The sequence below is a fragment of the Crocodylus porosus genome, unplaced genomic scaffold (genome assembly GCF_001723895.1).
Source record: "Crocodylus porosus isolate Cpor-Errol unplaced genomic scaffold, CroPor_comp1, whole genome shotgun sequence".
Taxonomy (NCBI): Eukaryota; Metazoa; Chordata; order Crocodylia; family Crocodylidae; genus Crocodylus; species Crocodylus porosus.
In genome coordinates, this window is record NW_017728949.1 from 73,435,533 (window position 1) to 73,459,317 (window position 23,785).

At 38.7% G+C, this 23,785-nt stretch overlaps 1 protein-coding gene and 1 long non-coding RNA gene across 3 annotated transcripts in view; one reads left to right on the top strand and one right to left on the bottom strand.

Annotated features, from left to right (window-relative positions):
- The window catches only part of ARHGAP15 (Rho GTPase activating protein 15), a 511,110-nt gene that overhangs the window by 331,955 nt on the left and 155,370 nt on the right, over positions 1–23,785 (top strand). For both annotated transcript variants that reach the window (XM_019554206.1, XM_019554205.1), the window contains exon 11: positions 8,410–8,487. In XM_019554206.1, the coding sequence (XP_019409751.1) occupies positions 8,410–8,487 (78 nt within the window). The remainder of the gene's footprint in view (positions 1–8,409; positions 8,488–23,785) is intronic.
- LOC109322921 lies at positions 4,868–19,440 on the bottom strand. The gene is made up of 2 exons (XR_002104509.1): positions 19,146–19,440; positions 4,868–8,447 (listed from the first exon to the last, which is right to left on the bottom strand). It is a non-coding gene; the product is annotated as an uncharacterized LOC109322921 (long non-coding RNA).

A 23,785-nucleotide genomic window follows, 5' to 3' on the forward strand; every position in this document is an offset into this window, starting at 1 on the left:
CAAATATGCAACATGGGGAATTTTTTTTTTTTGTTCCCAGTGTACCTCTTTCCATGTCTTAAACTGCTTTGAGATGCGGCAAGAGGCATGAGCAGCCTCATCTGGACATGCCCAATGGGCACACGGTCAGATGCATGTGGGGCTGCAGCTTAATGCACCTGAATTTTGTATTCAAAAAATTCAGGCACATTAATGGCATGTGTAGACACAGAAGACAGATCATTGTACTTCTGCTTGATATTCTGCTTTTTATACCTTTTTGCCTGAACCGCAGGCTCATGTTTGCCAAGTTATGTATGATGACCTTCTGAAGCTTTTTCTGGGTAACTGCTATCCAAGACAGAGTCTTCCATTTTGTAGGTGTATTCTTGGTTCCCAACTTTTGACAACTCATTTTGTTACATTGTGAACATTTAAATTCAGAAATTTAGATCTACCTGCGTGCCTCTACACATGCAGTTAATGCTACTGAATATATTCTGGCTCAATTTGAGTCAAAGAAAATTAATCCTGATGTCATCATCTACATGTGAGTTTAAGCACAGTAATTTACCACGCTCCCGGATACCACTTATATCTGACAGAGCAGTCAGTTAGTCTACTATGCCCTAATTGCCATGCACATGTATATGGTAATGCTTTACTGTGAAGCAAATTAGTCTACTACACTGTAAAGCATATTGTGTAGATAAACCCTCTGTGTCCATAATCTATCCTCCTAATTATTTTGTAGTCTGTCAATCTTTGTGTGATCTGTAAATTTTATTAGAAAATATTTTATACCATTGTCTAGGTCATTAATAAAAATATTACCTAGTACTTAAACTGTGCACAGTCCTTTAGGGACCTGCCAGAAACATCCCTATGGATTGATGTGTCTACATTAACAACTACATTTTAAGATCTGTCAGTAAGTCAATTTTTAATGTGTGTAACATGACCTCATTAATTCCATATAATCTAAGTGTATTAGTCAAAAAGCCATTTGATACTATACCCAATGCTTTGGAGAAATCCAAATAAACCATATTGATAATATTGCCTTTATCAACCTAACCTCTAATTATGTCAAAAGAAAGACAACAGATTTACCTAACAAGTCCTACCTTCCATAAAACTATGCTGATGTTAAATACAGTAAAAGCGGTGTTTACTGGCATTTAAGTAACCAGAACACTTTATTAAATGGAATTTCCAGCCGACCGACCAGACACGGGGGGAGGCGGGAAGCTCGCACACTTTGCGGAAAGCTTGCTGCCATTGCCACCCACCACCCTGTGCTGCTGCTGCTCTACATACCCACCCACAGGCTCCACATGCAACCCCACCCCCTCCACTCCGCATCTGACTGAAAAGCCCCTGCCCTCAGGTAGCTGGAAATTTTATATAACTGGCACCCCCTTACCCCACTCATGCCGGATAACAAAGCTTTTACTGTAATTATATATTTAGCTTTTAATGATATATTTACAGGGTAAATCAATGAACCTACCTGTGAACTTAGCTCACCTATAGCCATCTCTTCCACTACTTAAATATTGAAACTAAGTTAGTAGTCCTCTAAACCTTTGAAATTTCTCTAGATTTCCTACTTAGTTCCTTTAGGACAGTGGTTCCCAACCTTATTAAACTCAGACAGCCCTCAGAAAATGCCATAACCTAGTTTCACTCTTTTTTCTTTTTTTTTTACCATGGAAAAATAATACAGTGATTTTTCTGTTGTAAAGAACTCAGAAAGATGCAATAGTTTTTAGACAGTATTGATTCCTATTTGACATCTATGGATTTATCTTGTGAATCATGTTTAAGTGTTTGCACACCTAACAGTACTAAAATTGTGCAGTGCCCTGCAGCCCCCTAAAAGTATCTCAGATGTACCCTGGGCTCCTGCAACACCCTGGTTGTAAATCCTGCTTTAGGATTATTGGATATCAGTTATCTGGGCCTGCTCATTTTAAAATGTTATGTCATTTTCTTTAAACTAAGGATAGCTTTTTTCCCAGGGGAGAATTTTCATTGTGTCTGCATAATTGTGATTCTCTGGGCATTCCCTAAAAATTCCCAAGTTTTAATAACACTCCCTACATTAAATTTAAGTTCTCAGCTATGCCAACAATTTACTTTAATAAGTCTAGCTTTCTTAAACTAAAGTGTTATGTATATGCATGTGTGGGTATGTGTTTGCGTGTGTGTGCAATATATATATATATATATATTTGGTGCCAGTATATATTGGTGTCAACATTTGTTTGCACAACGTAAATGCAACCAGATCATGATTTCTGGTACCAAGGCAACTGCTAAGTCAGTGATTAACTGTTCATCAGATTAGGGTTCAGTATTGAGTTACCCTGTGTTGTATGCAAGACTTTTGTTTTCCCATCACTCTAGATCTCTATCACTCTGTCCTATCTATTTACACAGGCAGTGTATCATGCTCACCTCTGGAGTTCCTTTTATGGACTGAAAAGGGAGTCCAGTTGCAATATTTGCAAGCCAGGTTGGAAAGTCTGACTTTTTTCAGTCTCATTAATGTGAACCTTTGATAGGCTGAATGAAGAGAAAACAGAAACAGAGACTGAAAATTGATTCAATGTCAGCAGATGAAAAGGGGGATGTAGAAGTGTTATATTTAAATGGGTGGGTGTTCAGGTTTTCACACACAGCTTAAATCACCCTAAAAAGGGTGTGCCTCATCTAAAGTGAGTTCACCTGTGAGGTAAACTCAGTTTACATTGACCTAGGTTAACATGATTTAAAATGGGTTAACCCAGCTTAGTGAACATCTCCATGTATTCACAGCGCGACCCCAGAACTGGGAAGTCCCAGCCATTCACCCATCCCTGGAAATGTGCTGTTCCCCTGACCAGGCTATTTTTAGTCCCCAGCCACCATCTCCCCGTGGACCCACCAGCACCCTGTGTACTCATCAGCCCCCTTCCCCCATGAATTTACTAGGCCCCACAATCCCACCAGCCTACATCCCCAAGTTACTTACCTCAGGCTCCCATGGTTCCTGGCATCAGTGAACACCTGCATGTACCACTCTTGGTTTAGGTAGCTTAATTTAAAATGGGTTAACCGAGTTTAGTGAATGCCTCTAAGCAGCTTAATTTAAGCTACCTAAACCTTACTCAGGTCCTACAAACACCTGTTTGTACCCAAAATGTGTTCTATGGATCTTCTGTGCTGTATGGCCTTATTCCAACCAGTTTGACATGGCTGTCATAGTTTACAATAAACACCATTGGGTTTTTTTGTTTTTCAACTTCATTTTCTTCTGTATTTCTGATATCTATATCTTCACATTGTCTTCCACAAACCATGCCTGTACATAAACCTGTAGTATATCAAGTGACACCCTCTCTGTGTGTGAATATGAATGGTACCTGGCATATATTGGTGTCTTAGACTTTCAGTGCAGCAGGAGCAAAAAAAAATATAATATTTTAAAATATATATTATATTTTTATGCACTGACCTGGAAATAAGAAGCCATACCATATTTGGAAACCGGCTCTCGTGCCATCTCTGCACCCCCTACTTTTCCCCTGCCGTTCCCCTCCAGCCTTGAGTCCCTGCCCCCACCCCCCATCTCCCCTCAACACTGCTTCTACCCTCCTATCCCCCACCACTTACTTTTGCTTTGGTGCAGGCAGGCTCCATCTGTACTGCAGCCGGGAGCATGGAGCACAGCCCCAGCCCAGCCCTGTGGCAGCAGTGCTGGTTCTGCATCACTGCTACAGCACCTAGCTGCAGCTGTGCTTCTGTGCTCCTCAGGGTACAACATGGACTAAGCCTGCTGGCATGGAGTAAGGGTAAGTTGGGGAAGGTGCAAGTAGGGGCAAAGGTTTCAGGGGAAGGGAAGATGGGGAGAAGGAGTGTTGGGGGCCTCAGGCTCTAGGGGGCAAGCACAAGGGAGGATATTGGGTGGGGGACAGGCAGGGGGCAAGCTACTTGCCTTCCCACTGTCTGCTCTACTGCATCCCCACCACATGTAGTGCAGGTGGGGGCAAATTTAAGACAATCCTCCAATAATTAGATGCTATGCATAACAAATACATAAACTTTCCATATTTGGAATCTAATTTTGGGGGATCATCTTAAATTTAAGATCATTTAGATTTGGGGTATATATGGAAAATGTAATTATCTTTCTCTTGGAAAAGGAAGATTGCAGGTAACCTTGACTTCTGTTTTTGTGGGATGGCTAAGTTGTTTTTGAGACATTTCTCTTGCCATATGCATTACGATGCAGTCAGTATAGTCACAAATGTCTTCTCCCTTTCATGGCTTCATATTGGACTTTTTGTGCTCCATGACGTTTTTTAAAATGGGTTTAATAATCTATTGGTAAAATAGAGATAAAAACGAGAAAAAAAATCACAACTTAGGGAGATATACCCTGTTTATGATCTTTTAAATATTTGTAAAGATAGCCCTGGGTATCTGAGCCCTCAAAATAGTTTATAATACAACAGCGTGATTACATAATGATACTTTAGTTTTAAAACATATGATCTTTTTGTTTATGGGGAAACATAATAGGCTTCTTTGAAATGCAATATCTGTCACCCTTAACATGACTAATTTTAAACAAAAGGATGTGTAAACCATTAAACAAAAAGAAGCACAACAAAAAATAAAGTGCACATGAGTAACCAGCTATTGTTAAAGTTTTGAGAGCTCCATAGTAATTTATCAAGTACTAAGCAATGAAATAGAGTTATCATTCTAAAAAACCCGTAACTAAGAAAAGAGTAGAAAAGTGGATGCAAATTTTATAAAGAAGGAAAAAAAAGAAGAAATTTTCCAAAATATTCAGTTTTCAGAAAATATCACAAATGACAGGTCTCAGGATACCAAGCCAGGTTTGATTGGTGCTATTTATTATCTTCAACATGAGGAAAATATGGAGTTTCATAGGTATAAAATAGGGCAGGATCTTGTACTTTCCTATAATACATGTTATGAATGAGAACTCCTGTTTCAAATAGAAATAGATTACCCTATTCAAAGAAACCATAAGAACTGTCCTGAACATTTACAGTCTCTAATACAAAATTCAAACTGTCCAAGTTCTGCAATATCTGCCTAACTGTGTCCTTTGTAGCTTTCCTTTGTTTTACTTGTCCTCTGCACTTCCAGATTTCATCTGGAACTAGGAGTGCTATAGTAAAGCAAGAAAAGCTATTTTTGGAAATTCTAAACTCCGCTAGAAACAGAGCACTAAATATCTCATAAGGTAGCATGTTCTTACAAGAGCTTCAGCCTAGTTATGCAGAGCAATTCATGTAACTTTTGATGATGCTATGTATGTCAGCTGAACCTGAATTCTGTTTCCTTTTAGTTTTCTCACCGGTAATTTCACTATATCCTAAACCATGATATATGACTGCTTTTAGCACAAGCAATGTTACACACTGCTCATATTTTGGCAGATAAACAAGTATATTCTGGAGTCAGTCCTTATCCTAGATTTCATTCTGGAAAGCTCGTAAGATTTATGGTGGGAATAACTTGGGACAGCTGCATTCTTTCCACTGAGTTTTAACTACCATTTAGTCTGATCATTCCTAATTGTGAATCCATCCTATTCTAAGCTTCCTGAAAAGAAAAAAAAAGAGTTGTTATCCTCTAGGGGGAAAAAATCAGTGATTTATCTCAGTGATAAACACCATTTTAAAACATGAGAAGGTCAGCATATAATGAACAAATACTCAGACTTTATTATAATAAATATTTTCTTTACTGAAATGTTCTCTACCACTATACTTTAATGTCAGCAGTAGATAGAAAACTTTGAAAAGACTTTTGTTTCATCTTGTTCCCTAAGTATTTATATCCTACTGTGAAGAAACACTGACAGCAGAGCAGAGATGTTTTTATTCTTGATATAAAGGTGCCCTTAAAAGTGAATTTGTTTGAAAACTGTTCACAGAATCAAAATATTGGAACCTTGAGGCTATCTCTCTTTCTTAAAATTATTCTTGATCAAATTGTATTTCCAAAATAAGTAGTTTACAATCCAGCTAGGATAAGTCAGTCATGAAAAGGATGTCCAAATCCACCAATTTACATTGGTTTGGTCTGGCTTAATTTTTAAATATTTTGAGACAGAAAGTTGATGGCATGTGAATACTATGATTGACATAACAGTCTTAGGTTTTTTTTCTTCTGTCTGCCATATTGTATAGTATCAAAATGAAATGGTAATTAGACCCCATTTCTGACCTAAGTCAATTTAGAACAATAATAATTCACTTATATTTTACATATCATTTTGTAAAATGTAACATCCTCCAGTTTGCTCAATAGTTTTTCATTTTCACTTGCTATAGATCGTTTAAATAGCATGATTTCAATCAATGGGCTGAGGTATTTCAAAATGGTGCTGCTAATGTGAGAGATTGTTATCATGCAGAAAGCTTACATGGGTAGTTTTGACATGCCCCGTGTCTCAAAGGACTGAGAACTGAATTTATCTGAATGCAAACTGACATTAATCTTTTAACATCAGTTTGTTTGTTTGTTGGTTGGTTTGTTCTTCTTTTTTCCTTTTACTTTCTGGTTTAGATCAACTCACATGTCATTTAGCATGCTGAAAGTCTGAACCTCTGACCACAAGAGTTCCACATTCCTAAACTAGGGATTACTCTTGCTGTCTCACTCCCCCCTAGCTAAGAGAGAGTAAGACTGTTAGGCTTTAGGATAGAGTTGCATTACTTAAACATTTCAGTGACTTCCATTTGCTCATATGTTATGTATCCAGCGCATGGATAGATTCCAAGTATTCTTGATTACCAAATCCTTTTTGATTTCTCTTAGATAAACTTTCATTTTAGTCCCCTGTAACCAAAGGGGATCTTCCTGAAATGAATCATCATTTTCAGTATTAGCTTTCATGGCAACCCACAGGTGCAGAGCAGAAAATGATACAGACTGATATAAAAAGCAGGAATAATCAAGGTATATTACACAATGATTATTCCGATTTAAAGAAAATCTTATATAAATGGAATCAAGATGTTTCTTGTACAGCTAGAAAACAAGAATTCCTTTTTTGTGAAAAAATTCAAAATTTTGATGTTTCAGCAGTTGTTTTCACTCTACATTGAAAGCGGAACTAGACCTTTGGAATTTTTTCTGGGAGAAAGAGACCTCAGTTTAGCTCAGTAGTTATTTAGGGCATTTCCTTGGGAGATGAGAGAGACCAATATGCATTTGATTCAGAATCTCATTCATACTAGGTGAATGTCCTAATTATTGAAGTCTTGGTTGTTCAGGCCTTTTCCCTCTGATTTTGAAAAGAAATTTCCCCTGGGACCTGAAAAACCTTCCCTTTAAAAGTTTATGGAAATTAATATATTTCCTGAGAAGTTTTGATTTTGACAAATCACAGCATTTCCCAACAAAAACATTTCTTCCAATGGTACATGATCGGATTCCAAGTGAAAAAGCCCATTTTGGAGAAAATGCTCTTTGCCTTCTTGACCTACCACTTGTACATTTCAAATTGCAATTTACATTTTGGGGTTTTATAATTTGAGCATACACATTCCTTCTACTGCTTGGACTGTGCTTCAAAAATGCACCTTGAATTATAAGAATGCCTATAGACATATCAACCTATAGTCCTGCCTATTGTAGGAGATAGATAGTATGTCATTACAAGGAATGTGCCAAATAGCTTCACCCAGAAAAGGACACCTGAGCAGACATAACAGAGGGATGGGAGTATTTGCTTCTCCTTGTAAATGTATTTGGCTGGCCTTTATTATTGCAGTAATAAACTCCAGAGCACAGGCTATTTAGAATATCATAGCATGCCATCTTCAAACACAACTGATGTGATGCAAAACCAAATCATAGTAGAACTGTATTAATAACTGATACAAACATCATCTTACATGTGTCTTAATTACATGGCAATCATCTAACAGTTTCCACACAATACCAGAAATGCAATTCATGACCTTCAGCTGAAAAAAGCCTGGGTCTACCTGAAAAACTCTTCAAGCCCAGTTAATGTAAATAATTAATATACACTTAACCAAGTCTGATATTCTATCCTACAGAGGCTGTGTGTGAACACACAAGCCAATACTGCACCATCTTTTCCCATCTAATTGGAACGTCTCTGCTTATACTGCATGCCTTCTAATAGAATTACTAGAGCATTATAATTAGATATCTTGGGTTCAATTGAATTAATCTACAATTTTTTTCTTTGTTGTTTTAATCAGGCAGGAGTCATCATATGCTTCTAGTCTTTGTCAGGTGGATTATTATCTGGTTGTTCACTATAGTGTTCTTCCCTATATTTGTTAGGACATTCATGGTTTCTTGACAGACATCTCAAGTAAAATACTCACATGAGCCAATATGAAATATGTTTTCCTTTTTCAGGTCTGGATGTTGATGGAATATACAGAGTCAGCGGCAATCTGGCAACAATACAGAAGTTACGATTTGTTGTCAATCAGGGTAAGTGATTCCTTCACCCTGGTAATGTTTTGTTTAGTACTTAACTGTCTCAGATGACAATATTTCAGAATCTGCTGCATGCTGGTGGCAGAGAATGATGAGCTATATTTTGGGAAAGAGAGAAAAAGAAAGGTAGATATAGCAAACAAAAGCAAAGAATAAGTATTGGTTTCGGAGACAGAAAAAATAGAACATAAAATAGTGAAAACAGTAGGGAAACTGGAGATGAGAAGGAGAAAATGAGAAAAATGAAACAAAATGACAAGATGTAAAACATACAAACTGAGGATTTGGAATAAGGAAAAAAAAGTGAAAAAAATTAAGTAAATTGAATATTGACTGTTAAACAAAATTTGAATAAGCAAGCCTGGAAACTAAAGGAACAATGGAGGAAAAAGGAAAAGACAGATGCTTTAAAAAGAAGAGAACAAAACATTAAGGCTAGACTGAAATCCTGGCTTAGTGGAAGCCAATGGTAAGTTTGTTCAAGATGTCACCCAAGGGAGCAAGACCAGAATGATGAGCATTAAAGAGACACATAACATGAAAACTGAAAACAAAGTTATAATTACATTTAAATTGAAAAGTAGTTTTAGTTTTCCACAAGTATAACCCAAGCCAGTGTAACGTTAAATGATACATAACATGTTACAGGTGTTTTAGCGATTATTGGTAGTTTGTAGGCAAACACTTCCCCAAACCATTCACGTGGTTACTATTCGTGGCAAGGTCTGAACATGCAGCATTAACATTATATAAATAACTAGATGAATATCATTGACAACAATGGCCTCTCAAATATGGAGTCAAGAGTGATGCATTAAAATTTATTAAGGGCTTCCTGAATTAACCAACTCTATATTCTAATCTGTTAAACTCTTCCTTTTTCTTTTTTAATATTGCTTAGAGACCATTGTTAGACCAATAAAATGTTTAGGCTTTTAAAACATGACCACACTATGCTGACCTGGTGTTGTAGCATAACACAAATCTATTTAGAGCTGGAGATTGCGCTGCAGAACCCCCAGTTTTGGAGGAGGTGAGAGTACCTTTCAGGGTCCTGCAGTGTGTTGGGTGAGTGGTGTAATAACCTTGAGTCACCAGTAAAACTATTGAATTTCTGCATCTACTGCATACAAGTTGATAGGACAAAATAAATTGAGGGAGTGAAAACGCCTAGCTATTAAATTGTGAAGAACACTGTGCACCTCATATGCAGTAGGTGAATAAGGGAGCCAAGATATTACTGTCAAACACTTAAATGCATTTCTGTCACTCAGCTAAGCTACTGCTTTTGGTTGGTAGCACACATTTCTAAAAATATATACTGTATTTGGTATGTAGTCTAAAAATACATATTGGTAGTACTATTTCTAAAAATACATAATGGTTGTATCTACAGGTCCCATTTAAATCAGTACCCAAATAACCACCTATTTTAGATGCATCACCTTACTAGAGCTCTTCCTGCTTAGTTCATTGCTATCACAGGGTTTTATTGACATTGTCACTGTTGTGCATGTTCTTCTACACCAAATAGAAGTTTCTCTGGTCAATGCTTATCATCAGACAACACTGAACCCCTCTAATTCTAGCCTCAGCCCTTCAGATTAGACTGATCCTGTGAAATTCTGAGGGCACTTCACTTTCATTGAAGGTACTGTATTTGCTTGAATATGATGGCCCCAAATATAAGATGATGCCCTAATAATTAGACTCTATATATGGAAAATTTATAGATTTGTTATTTTCCAGGTATAAAATCTAAATATTAGAGGTTTTCTTGAATTTGTCCCCCTCCTGCTGCTACAGCCAGGAAAATAAATCTGGGGGTCAGGTAGCCCCCATACCCTCTGCACTCTAACTTCTTCCCATTGCAGTTCCTTACCCCTCCTTACTGCCAGACCATGATCTCCCTAAGTACCTGGAAGTAAGGGGAAATCTGAAAAAACTAACCTTGAAATAAGCATAAGAAAATTACTATAGGCACATGTAGATGTAGTTCATCCAAAATTGATTCATTTTACCTTTTTTGAAACTGCTGAAAGTTTTACATGTACTCCACAAGCAGACTTCTAAGCAGCACTTTTATACCTACTTATATATAGTACAAATTGGGTGATTGCATACAAAACGTTTATTATTTATAACTTTTAAATACAAGTACTATTCTGCTGAGGAGTAAAAATCTCTGCAACAGCAGCATGTGTAGATGCTGTGGAGGGGCTGACTGTGGCAGAGGGTGTTTCAGTATGGGGGCTGCCTGCTGAGTAGCCCAGCACTGATGCAACCTCCTGCCCCAGCCAGCCCCACCACAGCACGATGAGCCAGCCCCAGGCTGGCAGGTTGACATCCCCTCCCACCCCCTCACTCCCCAGTCCCTTGCCAGCTGGGGATGCTTCAAACCGGCTCAGCATGCTGCAGTCCCAGGCATGCATGAAAACATGCACCCAGGAGCAATAATTTGCTGAAGAGGTACTGTTACTTTTAGCATTTCATCTGCCTTGGAATTGGTTTGGATTCCCTGTTTATATCTACAGTTTGACTGGCAGCTGGGCTTAAAATTCATGAGAACCCATTGTGTGAATTTTTGTAAAATGTAACTTTAAGGAACTTGGAGTAACTTGGTGGAATATGACAATTTATTAAGATGCTAATTTGTGGAGAGAGAGACTGTTTGCCAAACATAAAAAGGAGGGAAGTCAAGCCTGGTAATAACATAGAAGACAGCAAAAATTACATGAGAGGGAGGAGTCAAAGTGACAATTTCTTGGAAGGAGGGTTAATGTAACATGAAAGACAGGAAAAGAGAATGGCAATAAAAAAGTTCAACCCTTAAAGTCAAGGATGTAGAGCTTTAATTGGCTCTGGAAGCAAAATAAAACTCAACATTAATTTCAGAGTTTACATGTGACCTCATTCTTTGAGACCTTATTCTGTGAAATAAAACTCTCTCTTTTATGTAATAGCTGTACATAGCTTGGCAGCAAGATAGAAGACTGGAGGATATGCAAGGCTATACCTAAGGGCTAGAAATAAAAGGGAGCAGACTGAAGTTCAAACCCTGAGTTGATCTCTATGGAATGCTCTTCTGTTTTGCCAAATATGTGTATCCTTATAGTCCTAGCAAGTTCAGTAATTTTCATAGATTTCATAGACATTAGGGCTGGAAGGGACCTCGGGAGATCATCGAGTCCAGCCCCCTGCCCAAAGGGCAGGAAGTCAGCTGGGGTCATAGGATCCCAGCAAGATAAGCATCCAATTTACTCTTGAAGGTGTTCAATGTAGGCGCTTGAACCACCTCTGCTGGCAGACTGTTCCAGACCTTGGGGGCTCGGACAGTAAAGAAATTCTTCCTTATGTCCAGCCTGAAGCGGTCTTGCAGGAGTTTGTGACCATTCGACCTCGTCATCCCTTGGGGCGCTCTGGTGAACAGACGTTCCCCCAGATCCTGGTGGTCACCCCTGATAAACTTATAGGTGGCCATCAGATCACCCCTGAGCCTGCGCTTTTCCAGGCTAAAGAGTCCCATGGCTCTCAGCCTGTCATCGTAAGATCTGTTTTCCTGACCTCTGATCATGCGCATGGCTCTCCTCTGGACTCTCTCAAGCTTCTCCACATCCTTTTTGAATTTTGCATTAGTGTAACTCCATTGACTTCACTGGGTGTTAACAGGCAGCTAGGCTAACTCTTTTAGCCATTGTGTGGGTCTCTTGATTCAAGAGGGTAGTGCAAAATAATTTTATTGGGAACAGAAAAAAAAAAACCGGAATTTCTTATCTTTAGTATCTCCCTAAAATCTTTGCTAAGTGGTAGAAAAATAGAGAGTGGTGGAGGAGGAAGGGAAGCCTTCCCTCAGTATATTAGACCCGTCTATTCTGTCTTGACATCCAAACATTAGATTGACATTATGTTATAGCACAAGCTTCCACCTCAATCAGAATGACTAATTCTATGTAACTAGACAGGACATTATAGTGTGGCTGTTATTTGGTATCATAGATGTATCAACAACTCTGTATACTAATGTTAAAGTCAAATATACAAAGATGCAACTAATGGATTGTCGGCATCATTTTGACATTAACCACGTAGGGGACACTTAGAAATCTAATTCTCGGTGAAGTGGCCAAAGGAAATTAAAAGAAAACACTAAAGTTCTGAAAGGTTTTATTTCTTATCTATTGTTTTTGTTCATGTTTATTTTTGTTAATATTGCTGAACTATCCTAAAGGAGAAGAATGATACTGTCTAAAGAAGGGCCTAGATAAGTGACTTAGACAAGTATTTTCCATTAAAAGATCTTTGAAAATCTCATCCATTAAAATCTTTAGGCTATGGCTAACCAAGTCATGGTTAGGTACACATACATAAAAGTGTCAAGGAGTCTTTTCCATATCTCCTAAGCCACAATTGCAATCCCTACTGATTCTCCTAATAGGGTATGCCATGAAATCAAAAAGTCCATCTTTCAATTCTTTAAAAATTCAGTAAGTCTGATCAAAATGTGCACAATATTTCAGAGATGCAAGGAATAACTTTAAAGTGGCAGGGGGACATTATTTGTTTAAATAACAATCATCTTATTTTGTGCAAGGGAAGACTGTGGACTGGGGTAAATCTATTTGTGTAAACTGTCCTGAGATTGCTATAAGTTACTGTCGGTGACCTTGGAGCTATTGTGCTTGAGTCTCCTTGCATTAGATATCGTTCAAGTGGCATTACAATGAATACACAAGGGTGGGAGGGAGGGCACTGGGTTTTTAATTTAGCATCCTGATAACTACCCGTGATAATTAGCCAGCATTAACCTCAAACTGCTGAGACAAAGGTAATAATCTACCAATATTGGCTTGTTTAGTACAAAAGGTGCATCCTGTCTGCACTGTATAATGTCTAGACCAGCATATCCCAAAAGTTCTGGGTTTCCTCCCTACAATAGAAAGCCAGATACTCTTGTACCCCCCTGCTTCAGCTGCTGCTGTTTCTCTTCCCCCTTCTCCCCTCTGCCCCCCACAACATTGATTGCCATCAGTTCTTCCTGCCAGCTTGGAAACATTTCAAAAGGGGTTTGTTTTAGATATGGGACACATACAGCCCCTGGGACACATACAGCCCCTGTGGTGTCTGCTGGCTGAAACATTCCTGAATTGCTGCAGGTTCATGCAATTGCAGCTCTCAAGCCAGGGTGCACTAGAGAAGGCCACATCAGTCTACAGCTCCAATCCCCTTCCCTCAACAGGGATGGGGTAGAGGGGAGGAGAAAGTGGAGAGCACGTGAGTAAAGTCATAAGCAAAGGTCTCCAGCTTCAAATCCCCTGAAATTCTCTTTTCCCCCCTCTCAATAAAGCACAGAAGTAGAGGGGATTGAGACCAGAGCACCCAGCTCTGGAGGCAACAGAGGCCTCGGGAGTTGTGAGGGGTCTGGCAGGGTGGACGAGGAATGGTAAGCACAACCCTGGTGGCTCTGGCTATAACTCAGCTCTGGTGGTGAAGAAACAAAAATTCAGACAGGGTCTACATGTATAAGTAACAAAAGGTGAAATGCTTCAACATAATACATTTTCATCTCAAAAGGTACAGTTTTGGAGCGCTTCATCCACGACTGGAACATTTCAAAGGGCCTGTATGTTGCACTGTTACTCCAATGCTTTGCTTACTAAGTATCATTTCTTAACTTGCAGAGCTCCTTCCCTCCTTCCTTCCTTCCTTCCTCCCTCCCTCCCTTTTTCCTTATATGCGAGTATCTTTATGTCTCTGTCCATGTATCTTTATTTTTCCTTAGACTAAACCAGAAAAATAGTACTTTAAATATGAGTGTTTATCTTATGCTATTTCTCTTCTGCATGTCATTTATTTTCCATGAAAATGTAATGCAACAATAGACATTTGTTGGTTAACAGTCTAAAAACTACTTTTAAATGCCAGGAGTTTAACATGTGATCAATTCTTGTTCAGCTAAAGTGCTTTGGGTTTTATTTCTCCATCAAGAGTTCACCCTTAAATCTCATACCATCCTTCCAAATTTTGTGTTGTGCATCTATTAAATATCTCCTGGTTTCACTGCTGTTGCAAGTTAAGCAGCACAGGAAAAAAATTGAGCTATTTTTAATAGAATAAATCTGAGAGCAAAGCATTAACGCTGGTTCCTGCCTCTGTGCTGTTAACGTTATCTGCAGCAACAGAAATTGAATAAAAAGTAGACAAAAATAGAGAAAGGGGAGCAAGGTAACAACTGACAACTTCATCAATTGATCAGGAATAGGAAGAAACAGGGAAAGACAGTTTTTGATTTTTTTTAAGTCTCTCTGATATCCATTTCATTCTTTGTTTTTAGTTAACTAGATCATTTTTGCCCTTTATTATCATTTCTTAAGCTGAGGTAATTCCTAAAACTGACATTCTTGCCAGCAATAGCAGCTATAGCACAAAATACCTTATTTACTGTAGTCCTTTGCACAGGATTTTCTTTCTGTATGTGAAGCCACTGATATTGTACCTTTTTGCTTCCAGGTGACAAGATTATCTTTTATCAATGATTTATTTTTCCCATTAAAAGCTGAGGAGATCACTTGATCATAACAATGCCAGACCACAACATCTTTCAGTTCTTTGGAAACACTCTAAGTCATCATTTTTTCAGGACCATTGATTTAAGGAACTGGAGGTTGCAAGGACTGTCAGTGGCAGCAAGAGACTGATATTTTTCTTAGTTTATAAGTGTTTTAAGTGCAGTTATTGAAAACATAATTAAGAATAATTCCTTTCAGGCTCACAAGAAATGGGTCATATGCCTTCAACAGATATGTTGGAAAGTGGAAATAGGTATGTATGGAAAGTGCTGGAGATCCCAGTCTAGGTATTACATATGAGCATGTTACAGAAAGTATCATTTCAGTCTTCATTTCCATACCTAATTTTCAGTAAGATTGAAAGAATGGAGATTAGCACTTAATTACCCATGCAAGTTGCTGCTCAGAAAGTTAGCTAGTGAGGCTACTATTCTGCACTACATCTACATGTGGACACCTAGACCCAGATCCCATCCTGCCTACTAGACTTCTAAGCCTACATAGCCACACATGCACGCGTGCACACACTCGCACGCGCGCGTGCACACACACACACACAGCTTAATGCAAAATTCATTGAGAGCAGAAATTGGGATTTCTTTTCTTTCCAGGGAATGACCCACCTCACTGGGCTACAGTCAAGCTCCTTCTTGCTTGATCACCTTCTAAATACATAAATCTTACGTTCTTTTCCATCTTCAACAAGATGGATGGAAGATACTCTCAGCTGTGCTTCATCCATCGCCGCTGGTTTAGCGGGAAGTATGGCTACAAAGTGGCAAGCGTGGCCTATTACTGAGAAGGGTCCCCTACCTTAAGGTATTGGACAAAATGTGGGTGTGCCTCCTTACTACTTTTATGGTTTAAGTGCTTGAGATTAATATGAAGTCCTGTTCTAAATGATGGCTTTCAGGGACTCAAGCAAGGTGGAACAGGATGTCACTTAGATGCACAGATACCTAAAGAGCCACTCAGTTGCCTAATAGGTTGAATACAATCTGTCCTTAGAATACCTATGGGTGAGACTATGAAGTATGTTACCTCACACACAGTGAGTACATCTACATGAGACATTACCGCATAGTCATTACAGAGCATTTATTTAGTACTTTTATTAGCAACTGCTAAATAAATACCAGGAACCAGTGTTATGCTCAGTAGCGTTGGCGAATGTCTTTTAGGTGACGCAACTGAGCAGTAGCGTATTAGCACTGTCTGTGCTGTGACATGCTTGTGTGCAGTAGTTTTCTACTGAGCAGTCAGTGTCTTGTGTAGATGCACCCAGTGCTCGCTAAGAGCACCTACATAAGAACTAGAGTGCTGTAAATTCATGCTGCAGCTTGCTGAGCACTAATTTCTCGGTATAGGAAAGGCCTGAATTATCCTCCTAAGAAAAAGATGGCATACATTGGTGAAAAGATGGAGAAAAGCATATCTTTTTACACAGGTATCTGTTTTGTACCTAGAAAGGCATTCCTTTTCTGGGACTGTCAAGCAGTTTTCATGAGCATTGAATTAATAGAAAAAATACATATATAAAGGGAGAATAATACATTGCTGAATCTCTAAAATTGTATCTTAATGCTTATATATTCAGTGAAACTAATCAAGGCATACAATTTGTTTCGTGCAGTAATGTTGATCATACATAAAACAAGATTGCTCCTAACTGTCTTTATAGCTAATATTTTTTTTTTCAAAATGTTTGGTATTTGCAGTGCAGATGACCTTTGAGTCCTGTTATTTTTATTTGGAGTACCCTGTGCATTAACTTCAAAACACAACTTACAAAGGTCAATTACTGCATTTTTACTGCCTAGGTACACTTCGTAGGGAGAAAATGAGTTTTTACAGGGGCTAGATATGACATAATTGCAAAAAAAGTGGATTTTATGGTAAGAGGAATACCAACATTATTTCAGTTGGTACACTGTACTACATTAGGTGTGGGAAAGGTATATTTATTACCAAGCCAACTACCTTCTCAAGTTAACAAATAATATATTGGCAAGAGAAATTAGAATATTTCTTCTCTTATCATGCTATAAGAAAATAGTGATATTCAAGTTCTATTTTTAAAAAAATCAAAAATAACATGTAAACTACAAATATGTTAGCCAATTGAGAATATTTATTAACTAAATAATTTAATAATAAAGAAAATGCCTACTTGATTAATTGTTACAGAGTAAAAATTACAATAAAACTGTCTTGATCAGTGCTTTGCAGAAGCACCATTACTGTCTGTGCAGTTGTTTAACAAGGATTTAATTGGAAAGATAAGTGAATGCACATTTAAAAGTATTGTTAATTTGCTTTATAATCACCCCATCCTTCACAGTATTGACAGCACCAGGCACAAACCCCTTTCTCTTTTACAAGTATTATTTTCCATATGTGCACAATAAACTCTGAAGCAGTAATTGGAAATTTTATGGATTAAAATATACCTAGTGTATTGAGTTCATAGGTGCAGTATCCCCTTTCCAAAGGTAACTCATAGGTGGCATTATTGGTAGAATCACTGCCCGTGTTCTTCTGTGTGCTTTTTAAACATATATCTGGCTACCCTAGATTTAGATTTGAATAGACCACCAAAACTCTTATTGCACTTCTCTTTTTGGTTTGAAACAATAACATCACTCTCTCAAAAGAAAAAGCCTCGATCTCTTTAAATTAAATCTCTGATTATATTTATTGTTTTAAAATGCTTTGGATAAATAATCTAATAATAATCAAATAATCTACTTGGCAAGGAAAGATTTCGAACTAGGCAAGCATCTAAGACTACCTACAAATGTCAAGATGACTCTATTATAGTCTATGAAAGGAGAGGAAGAAAACAGTTGAAATATTCTTGAGATGTTTTCTCCACTGTTTTTGATCATTTGATTGCAATATTAAAAAATTGCAGATTTTAGAAACCTGTCAGTCTTTTGTCTGAAAGCTCCTGTTATCAGGAAAAGAGAAGCCTGCATTGATTCAGTTCTGCCTCTGTTGGTAGAGCCTTTGTAGCTGACAGAAGATTGAAATTGTCTTTGAAACCGACTCATCAGGTCAGCACAAATGGGTTGGGTGTTTTTTAAAGCAAGCATTTAAAGAAGAAGAAGAGGAAGCAGCAGCTACTTTTCGCAACTTTATTTTTTTAAAAAAAAGAAAAAATAAGGTTCCATTCAAAAACACCCAACTGTTTCCACTGACCCAACATATCCATTTCAAAGGCAGCCAGCAGCTTCCGTCCTCTGTCAGTTAACAAAGGCGCTGCGGGCAGAGGCAGAGTGGCTTCAGTACAAGCTGCCAACTTCCAGACAGCAGCTACAAGTCCAACAGGATTCTGACATGCAGTATAGTAACGAAAGTAGTAAGAATGGCTAATAAAAAAATCTGGAAAACTATCTTCCACAACTTTTCCTTCATTTGCTCTGTGTTTCCCTGTCTTTTAGCATCCTATGTGAAGAGTATGATAGCCAATAAGTTTCCACTCGTGATATTTCCTCAGCAATCCTCCTTAATTCAAGCATGTTTATAAGCTTGTTTCATGAAGACTCTGATTACACTTGCTCCATTCTAACAAACTCTGCTCTTAAGTTTGAACCCTAGGGTCCAGCCACATGCTGAAACAAGTGATTTTCAGATGAACCCCCACTACCCTGCATATGTCAGCTTTCATTACTGAATATGGGCCAGGCTGTGAATCTCTTACTCACTTTGGTGAATAGTTATTCAAATGACTTAATCGCATAGAAGTCTTTAGGTGTGAAGCCAGTCATGTCTCCTGACTTTCCTCTTTGAAACATCAGACTCTGCTTATTCTGTTTATTTAATTATTAATTTATTTATTTTTGCTAAATTAGAACTAAAATGCCTTGAATGCATGAAAAAATGTCTCTCTCTTTCACACTTCTCAGGCAGCCACAGAAAAATAAAACAGTCTGAAGCGATTTTCAGAAGTAATTATAAAACAATTTGTTCTTGGGTTAAGATATGCACATGCCAAGTTGCAGCTAAGAACTTTATTTTATTTCTGTTTTTGTCAAGTTATCAAGCCCTGAGAACAGAGGAATATAATGGAAAAGATGAACTGACCTTTAGCTTCAGCAGCACAGAGGTGATTAATTAACGTCTCTATGTTGTTCATCCAGCCTTTTTAAAGACTCCAGTAGGGGGTGCTTTCCTTTTCTTCTGTGACAGAAAAAGGGGTTGTGTGTTTAAATGGTCAGTTCTTAGATACAGACTTTTCTGTTTCATTACGTATGTGAGTCACACACTTTCTCCTTTTTTGGAAAAGAATAAAATATAGATACAATACTGCCAATATCTTCTCTTTGAAAATGCAAGCCAGGCTTCACAATCAGATGAAAATAATAGTCTTTCTGTATTCCACAGCTACTCATTTTTGTATTTTTTGTGATTATGTGTGTAAAATAAAAAATACAATACCTTTATTATAGCTGATGTTCTACTCGATTCACTTTGTTCTCAGTGTGAAAGAACTAAAGAGGTAGAAGTGGCTGGCATGGCTTTCTAATCTTTAGTCTTAGATGTAAAATATTTTCTACCAGTCATATTATCATGGAGTTTCTATTCAAAACAGTTTAATGAAAAGGTTAATAGAATGAGAAAGAAGACCTATCCTGGTATGGTCAGTCACATTCATACAATGAATCACATGACAGGAGTTGCTTGACTAAACCCATACGACATGCTTTTTATTTCTTCTGTTTCTTATTAACATTAATGTAAGTTTTTTGCTTAATAGCACTTCCAAGATTAATGTTGAAAAGAGCTTTGGCTTTGAAGGCTTTACATTGTTGTTAAGGGATTGGCACATTTTGGGGTTCTCTCTGTTCTTGTGGATAACTTCTCTCTTTAAGGCAGTATTTTGAGCTGGTGCCACTGTTACAGGCAATGTCAGTGTTAAGGAATCCAAGCATGAAGGAAGATAAATTATTAAGCATAGTACCAGGAGAATAATAGGTTAAAAATAAGCCAAAGAAAATGCATGCTGAAGTTTGGGAAATCTTTCTAGATGTAGACTTTGGAAAACTACAGTATAGATTCCCAATGGAAGGCAAGGCTTTGTATTCTTAGAGACATTATAAGTAGGCTAGCCACAAATGTTAGAAGTATTGTATACAGGGTCCTCCCATGTTAGTAAGAGAAACTCAGGGCAGAATCCTGTTGCACTGGCTGCACCTCAATAGCAGTTATGCAGATTACACTCATAGCATCCACTTGCCCACTGAGTAGGGTTCCATGTGGTCAGGCAACTTTATGGTGAGACATGTTCTCCCAGATACACATATATATACCTAGGCAAGTCCTGAAATTGTACCTGGACAAAATCCCATGTTGTCCAGATTGTGCTAGGCACCAAAAGATTAGAAATGCTTCTGTTTTAATCTACCAACCCAGTGGCTAGAGCACTTGTCCAAGGAGAGAGAGTTCCAGGTTCTAGGACATCTATTTCCCATGCTTCTGGGCTTTGCTGGTTGCTCCCCCTTTACCCATCCACCCTTTTTTTTCTGCTAAATGTATCAGAGTGTTTTTAAGTCTTACCAGAGGCATTGGGTGTTGGCTAAAATCAAGGCTGGAAACTTCAACTGGGGGTACCAATTCTGCTAGGAGCAAAGCCAGAGCTTCCAAGTTAGAGAGTTTCAACCCTCTGCTCAGGGTCACACTGCCATATTTGGGGTCAGGAAGGAATTTTACACCATGATCAGATTGATATGGACTGTGGGAGTTTTCCCCTTCCTCTGTAGTGTAGGGTGTGGCCCTCTACCACAGGTCTCTTGAACATACTGACAACAATTGATAAAACTTGGTGTCTTTCAGTATCAGGCCCAATATGACGTATAATGTTGTGGTTTAGATGTAACCATGACTAGCAAACATGAGTTTGCAACATGAAGCTTCAACAGAAATGGGTAATGTTATGCATGGATATGTTATGTAATGTGCTGAGTGGCATTAGAAAAAAAACAAACATTTACCACACTGTGGAATTTGACTTTATCATGGTATTTGTGGTGTTCTCTATACTTAAAATGGAAAAAACCACAAATACCACGGTAAATGTAACTGCTGTGAATGGTAAGGGTTGATTATTTTGTTATGCCTTCTACTGCAGAGATCCTTTGTGTAATATTAGTGACAGGTAGTAATACTCATATCATCAGTGCAGCCTTATCTGGAGTTCTGAGCATGTTTTTGGGAATGTCACTGTGAAAATAAAACAGCCACAAAACAAAGAAAACATATATGTATAACACATTTGGAATGTGCATAGGACAAAGTTACAGAAATTGTTGTTATGGTCTCAAAAACATAAGAGGGATACAGAAATATGATATTATGAGGAAAGATACAAATGAAGGGATTGACTTAGTTATGGCGATCACAACTATTTTACAAGGAGATCTCTTCCGATGCTTAAGACTGTCATTCCAAGGACATGTAACAATAAGATAAATTGGTTTATGAAGGATCTACCACAAGATATCCTGAGATATCTTCAACAGACATTCAAAGAAAGATGATATAGTGTTCCAATAAGGAGTACAGGAACGTATTAGAAGTCCTTTCAGTCCAAATGTTCATAGGGCAGGTCATTCACTAATTAAATTATTATAGGTAAATTGAAGCAGTGGTGTATACCACCTGAGACCTTTCCCATGTAGAACAGGTTGAATTTTATTAGTAGATGTTTAGGACTGTGAATCCAAAAAGATGACAAAGCTAGTAGGGAAATACAAATCGCCCGAGCAAGAGACTAACATTAGAGGGATGGGGGTTAAGAGGGGAGTGCAACTAGGTTATAGAAAATACAATGTTCACCAACTGAGCCCAGGGGTGGAGGGAGGGGAAGGGAAGGGAGGGGGTTCACAATGCTGAGAGAGAAAGAAGATAGATACACACAAGCCCGTATCTGAGCCAAAAGGCTGAGATCGAAAACGTCATAAAGAGAGTATCTCCCTAGAAAATTTTAAACTTACTATCAGGTGTTCTTAAAAACTTCATTTCTTAAGCTTTCTGGCTTAAATGGAATTATCTCATAAGCTAAGAATGATATTTCTCAGTTCTGTAGACTTTTAATGTTCACATCCTTGGCAATTTCACATAATTGAAATACTATGTGCATGTGTGTACACATGGTCTTTCTCATATTCTCCTACCATCTGTATGCATATATAAATATACCATATTTACTCAAATACAAGATAAGTTTTTTTCCTTCATTGTACATTCATATACAAAGAAACCTCATTAAATACTTTGCCTATCTTTGGTTGCTAAAAGCAGCAAAATGGAGACCAATTATGAAGTTGATTAAATGCAGCCAACACTGAGCATGACTATAAATTTTGCCTTATATTGGGCAAACATATAAATAGGAACCTTTTTTTTATGTGTAGCCCTTAAAAAAAATGGGCAGTTGCTCCGCCAGGAAGGAATGGGACCTGGGCCTGGATATACTGCAATTCCAGGCTGGCACCAGGAAGGTAGGAGCAAGCCCAAACACTCTCCCATTGGTGCCAAAAATGCTACAAAGCCTACCACAAAGATAGGTTGGTACAACTTACCTGAATAAGATATATGGTAGTGCCCGTTAAGCGCAGTCCACCTCAGCACTGACTTTTTCAAGTCATGGTGATCCACTACATTGAGTATATTCTGACTTCTTATTCACTCCCGCAGATGAGCTGTGCATCTTTCCCATTTCCAACTATTCCTGTTTCTTCACCAGCCTTAAATGTGTGGCAAACATCACCATATGGGACCTCAAACAGTTCACCTAGAATCCCTCTGTTGGCCCCTCTTTCAGACTGTTGCATATGATTGTGCCCTGCCCTCCATGAGGTGAAGTTGGACCAAGTTGAACTCGCATGGATTTGAAATTGCAAGGGATGTAGTTGTCATGGGTGATTTTAATTACCCAGACATCTGCTGGGAGGAACAGTCAGCCAGGATGGACCATTCCAGGAGGTTCCTAGCTGAGATACAGGACCTCCACTTAATCCAGGAGGTGCACAGTCCCACCAGAGGAAACGCCCTGTTGGACCTGGTCCTGGCCACAGGCGATGACCTGGTTAGGGGCCTCCAGGTCCTTGACCACCTGGGCGATAGCGATCATCGCTTGCTGGAATTCACCACCCAGTGCAGGGTGTCAAGGGCCTGCAGCAAGATGGTAGCCCTAGACTTTAGGAGGGCCAACTTCAACAAGTTGAGGAGACTAGTGGGGGAGGCACTGGGGTCCTTGAGGGCAGGGGAACTCAGTGTCCAAGGCGAGTGGTCGTTCCTTAAGGAAACGATACTCAGGGCCCAGGGGGAGTCCATCCCAACAAGAAGCAAGGGGGGCAAGAGTGCCTGGAAGCCCCCCTGGCTCACCAAGGGCGTCCGGGAATGCCTGACTGCCAAAAAGGCTGCGTACACCCAGCGGAAGGGGGGTGCTATCTCCAAAGAGGAGTATACCACCTCTGCTCGGGCCTGTAGGGGGGTTATCAAGAAAGCTAAGGTGGACATAGAGCTAGGACTAGCATCCAAGATCAAGGATAATAAAAAGTCCTTTTTCAAATATATAGGGAGGATGAAGAAGGCACCGGGTAACGTGGGGCCCCTGCAAGGTACTCTGGGCAATCTGGTGGTTGCGCCAGAGGAGAAAGCGGAACTCTTTAACCAATTCTTCATGTCCGTTTTCTTGTGCAGGGACCGGGACTTCCCCGCTG